General features: G+C 36.0%; 1 protein-coding gene across 4 annotated transcripts in view; it reads right to left on the reverse strand.

Moving 5' to 3' along the window:
- Positions 1-12,558, reverse strand: part of LOC108546427 (collagen alpha chain CG42342) — a 258,119-nt gene that overhangs the window by 40,684 nt on the left and 204,877 nt on the right. For 3 of the 4 annotated variants that reach the window (XM_017898489.1, XM_017898491.1, XM_017898488.1), the window contains exon 2: positions 482-552. In XM_017898489.1, the coding sequence (XP_017753978.1) occupies positions 482-552 (71 nt within the window). Of the gene's footprint in view, positions 1-481; positions 553-1,542; positions 1,613-12,558 lie in introns of those variants that run through there. The other variant, XM_017898490.1, reaches the window with a different exon arrangement.

The following is a 12,558-nucleotide window of genomic DNA, read 5'->3' on the forward strand; positions in this document are numbered from 1 at the left end:
TCGATACCTATCGGAAAAGTAGGTCGCTACATGATCTACAGATGTCAGTCTTGTATCAAGATGGAAGACGCATCAAATATCTTTTACAATTCTGAAAATAAATTTTTATATTCCTTATCCGTAAGATTGATTTTGGGATCTATAATAATTAAAAATTTTTTATTCATTTCACTACGTATAGTGACACGAAGTCACAAACCCTTCCTTGCTTTCAACTTGTATAATTAATATAATTAATAAAAGGGTCGTGTTCCTTCATCATAAGTATCACGCACAAGTGATTCGATCGTGAAATAGCTGCGTACATACCGTGTGTACCCATAGTTACAAATTCGGGGAGACTGCATACGTATCGTTAGCGACTACACATCATGCTTTCCAACTACGCTCTTCAACACGCACACTGCACGTGCGAGCACGACGGGTGCACTACGGGAATAAGGAGCTGGGTGAGTGGGGACATAGGAACGGATCTACTCACCTGCGGGCCTTGTTCACCCTTTTTCCCTTTTTTCCCCCTCTCTCCAGGAAGACCTCGCTCACCAGGAGGACCTATAACAGGAACAAACAATAAATCGATACTCACGACGCACTTAAACGAAAAAGCAGGGTAAGGACAGAAGAGGGTGGAAATGAGTTTTCGGTGCTGTGAGCGAAACGCGATTCCGTGAAAGAGACAAGAACGGGTGGAGGGGATAAAAGGCAACCCTTGGATCGAACTCGAAACGAAGTTATTTTCCCACCCTGTGTCCTTCGTTAAGGATATTTTCGAAAGCCCTCTTGGCGACGTGTTACACAGTTATGCAACGCGATATCAATCGATCCTGGGGCTACACGCGTGTTTCGGGAAACATTTTAGGTTTGTCACTACGTTTGTTAGATAATAAGGTTTTCCATAAACGTATTTCCATGTAAAACGTTCCATAATGCCTGGTACCGGTCGTGGAGAAATTATTTTTAACGTTCTCCTAGCTCTTTTTAATTTTTTTTTTTTTTTTTTTTTTTTTTTTTTTTTTTTTTTGTATAACCGTGGAAATGGTTTTCATTGTTATTTCTTTGGTCCATGTTCATTAGTCGTTCCTTTTCATTCGCATAAAGCAATAGGAACGCGACGCTTTAACAAATTTCATTTTTAAACGATTTCTTAGTTTGTCACGTTTAATGATTAAGGTTAAAAAATTTACAAGTTGAATGTGAATTACTCTACGTGTTCTCTTAGTACTTTATTTTTTATAAAGCAATTAGTTTATTATCTTTAACTTATATTAAAATTCTTAATTTACTATTATGCTTTTAATAACCTTAATTGTTAGATCAATTATTAAATAAATTATAAAATTTCTAAATCGGATACTCTATACAAATGTTGATTAATTCTCTAAAACAAAATTGGATATATTATTCTTCATAAATATTCTCAAATCGTAGACACTTCGATAAATTTGTAACAGAAGCGTATAAACTTTATCAAAGCACACGAATTAATGGTGACAAAGTTAAATGGTATGAAATAAAATACATTTTGCAATTAAATTTACGCACTTTTATATATCGATGTATCTGGAAAATGTAATGGAGCCCACACTCAATATCTTCGACGTATCTTCAAACGTATACGTTGCCTGACCAGGTTCAACATAAATAACCAAGAAGTTCGACGAGGCTTTTCAACTCGCGGCAAAACAAATTTAACATGGCTGTCCCGACAGATGAAGACGAATAAAAATGCCATGATATGCGATTTTCAAATAACAAGTACAAATTTCCTATATTCGTGACGTGAACCACTTTTGTAAGCACCAGCACAATCGAATTTAACAAGTTTCTTCAACGAAAATATTTAATGACTTTAATAAAAGTACTTAATTTTATACAAAGAATGTGACTATATACTTCACTCTCGAAACAACGGCTGAATGCACCTGCTTCTCCCACTCTCATCAATGTTTCCCGCGCCACGTCTCCACTCTCCTTTACCATCGAAGATGCATTGATAGTTAGATGGGCAAGTGGCTGCGCATTTTTCTAACGAAATGTAAACAAAATAAGGCAAAAACAGTGAAAAACGTGGCTTATTCAGGAATTTAGTCTTTGTTTGTCTTCTTTGATAGAAACATGTCGCGTGCGTTATCCTGATTTCCGGGAAAAGCAAAAGCACGACGGGGTACCTTTCTCGCAGAATAATTCAATCCAGATATATTCCTGGAACCGCTTCGACTAGCTTGAACGGACATTTGCCCGTGGTTCGAACGTTTTGCTCCTCTTTCGTTTCCCGTTTACCGTGATCAGTGATATTCCGAATAGGGCGTTATACGCGGTAAACACGGGGAAAACGAAAGGATCGAACGAGGACGGCGTGGGAGCAAAAACAAAGGGGGAAAATACAGAAGAGGTCGGAATGAGCGATATTAGCCGGGCGTGAACTAACTTTCCTCAACTTTTTTACAATCCAGGACACGAATATAAATCTCTGCGCCAGCTGACGAGAAGCAGAGATGAAATAAGAAACGTGCTAACAAGGAAAGTTCAAGGGTCGATATCGGCGGATATTGAAGGAACTTGAAAACAATTCTACGACGAGGCCGCAATGTACGAAAAACTTGGGAAACCTTTCTCTACGAGTAATAAAGTTTCGTCACGATCTTTATATATGTATATAATTAGATTTCAAGTAAAACTTGTGGTAACAATGTCGATTCCAGTCATTTGCCAAGTAGTATTGTAAGATATTGATAAAATTTATAATTACTTTTCACGTTTATAAACGATACTTTAATTTCAGAAATATTTGATATTATGAAATATGAAAAATTTGATATTTGGTAATACGAAATTGTTACAATATGTAATCTTATATTGGAAATGATGAAAGGTAATAAAACTATGATATTCTTTGTTACTGAAATTTAGTATAAGATATTATTAAATTTAAAACGTAATTTACTACTTTTAATTTGATAAAATGTTCATTGCTGTAAAAATTTGATTTCCTTTAAAACTATTTGATATTTAAAACAATAACTGATCTGAATAATAACTATTAATCATTCTCAAAATAGGAATATTGTTTTTTTAAACGCTTTTGCAAAATAATTTGATGTATGAAAAACAATTTTTCTATTTTGAAAGTAATTGATAGTTATTATTAAGATAATATAGATAGTTATTACTAAAATAGTTATTATTAAGATCTTTTAAAACATCAAATGGTTTTAAAGAAAATCAAATTTTTATTGCAATGGACATTTTAACAAACTAAAAGTAGTGAACTACACTTTAGATTTAATACTATTTTATATTAAACATCAAATTATTTTGCAAAATTTATATAAAACAAATCCAATAATATAATTGTCTACTTTACCCAAAATTTTCAGCAGCTGTTCATGCTTTCTGTTCTCAATGCTCTTAAGTACTTCCTTCTTTCCTCCCCTTCAAGAGGGAGAAAACGAAAAAGGAAGGAATAAAAACAGAAAAGAAAAAAGGGAAGGAAAATAAAGTTGAGAGAAGGACTCTAAAAAGGAAATGATATGTCCGTGTGCACGGTACATCCGCCCATCACAGGATTATCATCAACGACTAAACGCAGAGCGGGCAATGAAGACATCTGTTTGATACTCGCTGCTATTACGAACACGGGGGGCAGCAGGAAAAATAAGGAGAACAGGAAAGCACGGTGAGCAGGGACTTTAAGGGGAATGGTAGAAGGTGAAACAAGGATAAAAGGATAGAGAGAGCTTCCCTGACATGGATGATACAACCAGGAGTATCAAGGCGATCGATCGCTCTACTCAGAGGAAACTACATAAACTCACCTAACTAAAGGAGAAAAAAGAAATCTTTCGTCGTAAAGCAACTATTTTCCTTTTCTACCTTTCTATATATATTCCATTTCGCTTCGTTGTTCCCATTCCTTTACCTGCCCTCCCTCTTCCGCCTTGTTGCTCACGATGTAGTAAGTTTTCTTCTCCTTAGAGTTCTCGTCAAACCACAAATGACGAGTAGAACCACAAATTGTACTCCACGAATTCCGGTGAGTAACGAGGAAAGTTGTACGAAAAAGGGGCACATCGTGCTTCACGGGAGAAGACGGATCGTTCTCCTGGTCAAAGTTGAGCGAATAGAGCACATCCACACCTATGAAGACAGTGGTAGGGGGACAGAGGAGTGGGGGAACCGAGATAGAGGAAGACAACGAGAAGGAAGAAACCTTGTAGTCTAGACACGACGAAAATACTCGTCCCGCTTCGAGGTGTACAATAAAACTGCGCTTTGCACCTCCGTTCCGCTCGCCTGGAACGGTTGTTCCCGTAGGAACGTTCTCGCGGTAGGGGAACTCGGTCGACCCTCCGTGAAAGTCTTTCGCGCGAATAAGAACGAGATTAACGCGACGCTTTGGCAGCGTTCCGAGGGCAAGGGACTAAAGGCGGGCACGCAGCCGCGCGGCGAGCTAACGACACTTCGTTTTCGTTTACAGAATAGCTTCAGGCGGCCGGAAAATGAGCGACCGATACAAAGAGGCTTTTACGGCCAGGTATTCGACGGGTCGTTTGGGGACGAATGCCGTTAGCGATTGATCGTTACTTACTTTCAACGAAATTAGCGTTACGTATACCCCGGAATTCTATCTTATTCAATATCCCTTGGATAGGACAGGGGTTGGAAGGTATTATCAATTTCTTAGTGAAACAATTTCAAAGACCATTACTCGCTGTAATTATAAAAACCAGAGTCAGTGACGACTCTCAATAGCTTTTAATGTAACGATCTTTCAGTGGTTCTATTTCAGTTCCATATTGGTTATTATATCTTGATGCAGTCGTACATTAAGGTAGAAATTATACTATCGATATTATTATTATGTAATTAACAAATAAGTGATAATTATTAATTACTGTATAATAGGTGCAGAAATAATTACAGTTCGAGGTATACAGTGTGAAGTTATAGTGAAGGTGAGAAAATGAATAAATTATAGGCTACTATAGTAGAAAAATAATTATTAGAGGAATCAATAAGAATAGTGACATTTCGGTCCACGTTTAACAGCAGGTGCAGGTGCTATATAAAGGCCACGGCATCACAGGTCAAGCTCATTTGTCTATTTAATTTCGGATCAGACAAACCAAAATTTTAACCGGTATGGATCAATCACATTTCATCATCTCATATAATATAAAAATAATATTTTGATTATTTAACATATTATTATTACGAAATATTTAAAAATTTCATTCAGTTTTACTTTGGAATTTTCCGCGTTTTGAATAGAGATGGAAGAAAAATGATTTTTCCTTGAATATAATATTTTTTTTTACATTATATTGTTTTCCCTGAATTCAGAGAACAACGGTTTTTTTGTTAACGTAAAGCCTGCAGTTCAATTTTCAAAATACAAAGAGGTAATCCACAACACGGATGATCCGATTTCGGTGAATTGAGATTCTGCTACAGTGCGTTCTATAACTCTAACGAATATTCGGTGAAATTGGAGAGAAATTTTTATATCGTAAAAAAAGGTATTATGTTTCTAATGCATTATAGCTTGAATATATAATTACATTTAGGGGACATCTTTGTACAAATAGCATAATGTTTATTCTTATCAGTGTTATTAATTAATAATCAAAATTACAATGTCTCGAATATTAATTTAATATAATATTTTTTCATTTCAGTGTCACAGTACAATTATCATTTTATAGTATTAATTATCAAATCCAGAAAAATGTTATCTATGTGAAAGTTTACGATTTGAAATAAAATTTGTTGTGGAATATAATTTTTTAGAAAAATTATATGTTATTCGTTACGGTGACAAAAGAAAAGTTAGAAAGATCTATAGGACAAATACAATCATATATCACGTTTGTCTCAAAATTGTCCCGGAAGTGCAACTGTCATTTTTCATTGGACGAATCGATACTCGTACAGTCGAGTTTAATATATCGTAAACTGAATATTTGTATCGAATAATTACAATTTTATGTGTCCATATTTTCGTCAAAATTTGATGTATTCTGTAATTTACTAAATCACTTGCGAAACTAGTTGTTAATAATTACTATTACTCATATCCGGCCTGTTCAATGAGAGTTGTAACGAACACTTCCAGTAAATTTTGCTAGTAATGTGTATCATTAGTATTTATTTCTTTTTAAATATTTATCAATTTGCAATATATACAATATTATTTGAAGATTTACAATATTATATTCTGCATACCTAACCTATATCTTCTACTTAACCTCCCTACAAAGGACGAACATTACAAAAAACCATTTAATTCTAATTTCTTTGAATTCCATCAAAATTCACCTTCGTTAAGAAATATATAATAACCAATCCCCCATGAACTCAATTTTCTCACGTATATACCTTTCAACCGTGGTTTACTTTACCGTAACGAAAACGCGGCGAAACTGAGAATCACTGAAGCGGACAGCCAAAGAGGCAAAGCAGGAAAGCAAACGGGGTGGTAGAAGGTACAAGATGGGGCAAAGGAAAGCAGAGCAGGAGGCAAGGTAGAAGCCGGGGACCTCACATGTTGCGGCCGCGGGCCAGTACGGTTATACTGGGCCCAGCTCCGATTCCCGCCCCGGTAGTTTCCCATGATTGAGATACGTAATCGTTACTCCCTGACGTATCCTGCGTGCACACCGTCCTCGACAGTGTTTCGTGCTCCCCACTCAGAGATGCTTCTTTCTTTCCCTTCCCTGCCTCCATCCACCTATTCACTCTCTACCTTTCGTTCCCTTTCGCACACGCCCGCTGCACGCCGGTAGTTCTTTCTCTAAATCACGCTTGTCCACCGACGAATGCTTCGCCGAGATCGAAGGGAACCGCCTGGTACGCGAGAACGAGGGTACACTCGATTCGCAGGCCTATTCAAGATCGTGTCGAGATCATGTATCGATTCGTATAACGGTTTGCTGGATATGGTTCGAGTTGAAGACAAATCGAAATTTAACCGATTTGATTGGCTGGATGGTAAAAAGTAACGATACAATGTAGACACTTATCATGTACATATGCATATATATGTACATCTTGCGTTGCTCAAAAGATGTCGCGCGAGATGGCAAGAGACAAGTAGTGAGTTGCTGTTCGTATTTATTGTACGGAAATGTTTGTTTCATTTGACTCTATGTTTGATATTTATGAAATCTCTAGTTTTGTTTATGTCTAGTAGATGATGACATAATAACGGAATAAGTTGAGTTCATATTCTTTTTATTCTCTGTTAATAACTGTGGTGCTATCTCATTCGATCTACTTTATTTGTTTTTTAGTCATTCGATACCATATAACCTCATTTGCAGATGTGACATGTTCGGTCAATAATAGAACCTCGGCTATATCTTTATGATTATATTTCAAAGAATATCGAAAGAATATCGACATTCTGGTTAATGAAAAAATACATATGTTCTATTTTTTTTTAGTATTATTTAGTGAAGGTGAGACCCGAACTTTTATGAATCATTTTCTGAATAATATAGATATAAGTAGATTAAGTAGCTGATTGACAGTTTGTTTGGTAAGTTGGATATTGGATCCTTGTCGATTTAAGGTACGATAATTTGTGAGATATAAACTTTTATTATTCGTTGCTGTTTGCTATAAAAATATTTTATGAGTAGGTCAAAGGGAGATTTCTGCTTTGAGGGATTAAGGTATTAGCTACAAAGTTAATCTCCAGTATGCTGTTGTATATGACAAACGAGTTGCGAGTTTACAGTTTGTTGAGGTTAATCGCGTTACGGAAAATTAATCCCACAATGGAATAAAAATTTTTCAATACAGTAGAATATTCTAGTGCTTTTGTGCATTTTTGTAGAAGCCAAAAAGCTTTCAATATCCACATATAATTCATGTGAACTGCTAATTGGTACGCTAATTAGTTGGTATTATATCAATTAGTTCGTTAGTCACTAATGTATTAATTTTTTTTTTATTTTCCAACAGAATAAGAAAACAAAACCTTGTTTATCAATAAAAAAAACTGGTGGAGGATTATGGGCTCTATCTAAAAACTTCAATTTTACTAGCTCCATTCACCGAGTACAGTAAAATCTCTCTATAATTTATTCTGGAATTTAAGAAACTGTTCCAATAGCGAAAAATTGAATACTTTACAGGCTTACAAATAGTATACAAAGAAACCTCTTTACTATGGAAGACGAGAAGTTTTCCGAAAAGAGTTCGGCGAAGCTATCCCATCGATGACAGAAAGCTACCGTAAGAAATGGCGTATATCTTATTTGATAAAACGTTGATTCTGTGGTAGTGAAATAAGATTTTTCTTAAATTTCTCTACGAACGTAAAGAGCAATCGAATAACATCAGTAGCGCTTAATACAGTTATCTTCCTCTTGACCAATCTGGAAGAACCGTTCCTAAAACGTAATCGTCTTCAATCCTCTAACCCTTTCAACGCCGAGTTCTTTCTATTCGGGATAAAGACGGTTTAGACTGTTTTTTCCACTTTCAATATGTGTTATATCGATCTTGTATTAAATTAGTTCAACGTTGTACTTGGAAGCTTAAGGAAATATCTAAGAAAATAACGCAGGATCACCCGTGGCAACAAATTTTCATACATGGATTCACATATGAAGAAATTAATGTTGTTAATCCTTTGTTAGTTTGAAAAGATAATCATCAAAGTTGGATACATGAAACTGTGCTGATAACCGATAACATGTATTGGTGTAAATGGATATACAAAAACAAATTATCTCTATAAATTAAAAATAGATAAATACTAAATAAATATCAAAATATATAGGTATGTACATTCTGTTTATAAAATCAAAATTTTTGCAATCCCTAATATATTTTAAAAAATAAAAATGACTAATTATATCGTTTTTTTTTTTTTTTTTTTAAAAAAAAAATCTCCTATATAATCACGAACTAGTGTTGTATCTATACTTTTGTTCGTGACTACGTATATTTCACTCGAATCGATGAAATCACAAGATCAATTGGAAAGTTTAATCGTGGCTCCTGATACGCATGCACGTTGAAGTTTAAATCGTTTCGTTGTCGGTGTCATGAGACATTCGAGATATCGGATTATTCTATTTTATCGTGTAGATAAATGTCTAAGGAAGCACGCAATACCTATTTGTTATGCCACGCTTTGGAACTAACAACTTTCCAGGCCTCGTGAGAGAAAGTTTGATTAGGAATTTCAGAGATACAGAGGCTCTACGTGCATCAGCATGATTATATTCTCATTGTATAGTTATTAAGTTAATTATACTTTGAAATTTTCGCGCTGTATCTTCTTTAATATCGGTAGTTTGATCTTCAGGAAAGCATGGGTATATTTAGAGGATACTTATTAAAAAGCCATCAAGTTGGTCCAAATCTTTGTTCGAACTAATTAGATGATAATTAGAATTTAAATTTTAATATTTTAATATTTAAATATGTAAAGATTATATTATATAGCATAAGTTATAATATCATATTGTGTATAATATTTAGTACTAATATAATATTATTTATATGATTAAGTAAATATGATTTGTTCTGATAAGTCAAGATATTTTTTCGTAATTAATCGTTTTTAGAGAGAACACGTTTCCTCGACATCCTCTATTAACTAGATTTTGTACAAAATCTCCCGAGGCTTTCCTCGTTAAACAGTGTTAGCATATAAAAACAGGAAAAAGGATATTATATAAACACGAACTCGTGAAAACTGTATTCGTTACAACTTTACAAAACCATAACAAAAATTTGGAATAAAAACTGGCTTTTTGTTCGATACGATAAGTAAACAAACATTATATTCGATGATGGACAGGTCGAGGATTCTTTGGTCCCCAAAGTCATCATATGCAATGTTATTAAATTTATCAAGAACTTTAAAAGAAAAAATTTAGTAAGTAAATTGAATTAGGAGAAAAACTGGTTAACAGATTTTTACCGTCACGTTTATGAAATTAGATTTAACTTTATACAAAATTTAATTCCTATCTTTTAAAAACCACATTGATATCGTTTGGCGGGAAAATCCGGGACACCCCATATAAAGTCAATACGATGCCAATACTCTTTTAAAATATCTCGAACGAAGTTACTGTTAAACCTAATGCCTTGATATCTCAGACACTCGACTTGGTTTGAATATCGAAGTCGTGTTCCACCTTCTTCTTTTTCCCTCTCTCCTCTGCCACTTGTACACCTTTACATAATGCGCAACAGGAAAGTTGCAGACAGGCACACCTTCGCACTCGATATCACCTGCTACTGCTTCACGCGCGGACGTCCGTCGCATAATATGTCCATTAAGCGGTTTATCGTTGGGAGATATAAGAACACTCGGAACACGTACCGAGCTTTCTGACATTCCACGGACGAGTTTTAATACGTGGACGCGCGTGTGGTCCGCAATTCGATTTCCACAAGGGCAATGGCGAGTCGGTTTTATCAAGGGGCAGGGGAACGAATCGCAGTAGCGTAGGCAATTGACTCGAGCGACGCGTTGCGTCGCGGTAAGAGGGAATTAACGAATTCCCGGAGGACCGGCAGTAGCGATAATATCGCCGGCCGTACGTGACCGAATGTAGCTTCCTGATAACGACAAACCCGCAATTACACACAAATAACGCGTGTTCCAGCATTGCTGTTGTATAATTGCCAATAGCGGTGTCAGGAAGTGGCGTTTAATTTGCTTTAAAGCTAGGCAAAAGCAAATCTCACCTAAACCGTTTTTCGAATAATTTTCAAAGCTATCAGAACATGTTAATGTAACAGAACACGATCTTGTTTGTAATATCGTAGAATGATTCGAGTTGTAATTTGATGTCGAGTAAAGGTGTGACAGTGGAATTTGTCTGTTGGAGAAATTTTGTATGATTAAAGTAGTCTCTAGTTGGAACATGTGTATGTTGGAGAGCTGTCACTTTCGTATGTATACATAGTTGTTTTGCACGAATTTATGCCAGTTGTCGGGTTTTGAGAATCGTATTAAGCTACCCATGTCTTTTTCGATTCGTCCATAGAACAGAATATGTTCCTTTTTTTCTAATTGATTGAGTAATGCAATGTATACTTGTCAACAAACAATTTCTAACTGAGGACACAATGTTTAGGCGTGATTATTTCTCATAAATTTCAGTGTACTAAGAGCGACACTTCCTGAAGCCAATAAACTTAAGATTGTCTTCAAATGAAAGATGCAATTTGTCTCACTTTGTCATCACGTAGCAGTTGTGAGTTGGGTCGCAAACGCGTGGAATTTGGCGTACAGACGAAGACCTGGGTACTCGAGAGAACTACGATTCGAGAACTACACTAATTGTCCTTTTTCTCCCTTTGAATTCGTGTGTTGTACTCTCAAGAAGGTACCCCTACGTGACAAATCCTCAAGAAGTTACCCTATGCGCGCGTCCGTAACGCTTTCATCCCCATCATTCCAATCTGAACTCTATTTCCACCAGATTTTACGTATCACATGGACTTAAACAACCGATAGAGCAACATGTTCACAGACTACTATATTTGACAAAATTTTATATGTGCCTAACATACTTACAAAAATACAATTCTATACGTGATCACCTCGTGAGGCACTGAGGCAATCGCATCAAGGACTTCGTGGTCTAATAATCTAACAGTATACTTTCTTTTGATACTCGGTAGCCTCGAAAACAGCAGATGTTCGTGCTCGTGTTATAATCTTTAACAATCCCAAGGCTAACACGAACCATCATCCTGTAAAGTTTCAAGGCGAAACCAAAGGAGCGGGATGCCTGAGTATGCCCGTGTGCGATATTTCCGATTAATTCACGTAGAACGAACGTTATAAGCCGTAACTTATAATCCGAGGGACAGAATCCGGGGCCTTCTGGTCCGATTCTAAACCGGAGCTTGATTCTCTCAGCGGGAGGTCTCTAGGAGCGTAGCGGGACCGCACGCGGCGAAGGGAAGCGAAGCACAATAAGGAGCCACGCAGCTACATTCTCCTTCCTTTCCCTTGTGTCCTGTTCTTCTTCCTTTGACTGTCTCTCGTCTTGCTTCGCTTCTCTTACTTGATAAGTCGCCCATTCGTAACACGAAACCCCGTGCTCGTTACGGAGAAAAGGTAATTGCACGTATATAAAATTATATCTCTGCACCGATGACTCTCATTGTGAATCTAAAATAAGTTTTTGATAATAGATTGTTCGAGATTTAAAGCGAAGCTTTCATACGGATGACATTCTTCCTCTCCGTCGATATCTTTAATAATGTTCAAAACACAAGGCCAAGTAATCGAATATTTGATGTATGCAAGCTGATTTCAATTATAATTCTGCAGGAGAAAGTTAAGAAGTTAATGATAATTTGATAGGAAAGAGTATAATGTATATGTTGGAAACTGCTCTATTACAAATTCTATACGTACGCTTAATTCACTTAGAGGCAATCGATCCCGTTGAATTAATCAATTTTAGAAAGATTATTCATACTTCAGCACTCGAATTTTTCGGGGTTTTCCTTTGGAGGGCAACCATTATTTACATATTAATAAATGCGATATTCATCGAGGCACGCATG

This window comes from Eufriesea mexicana, unplaced genomic scaffold (genome assembly GCF_001483705.2).
Source record: "Eufriesea mexicana isolate 0111107269 unplaced genomic scaffold, ASM148370v2 scaffold710, whole genome shotgun sequence".
Classification (NCBI taxonomy): Eukaryota; Metazoa; Arthropoda; class Insecta; order Hymenoptera; family Apidae; genus Eufriesea; species Eufriesea mexicana.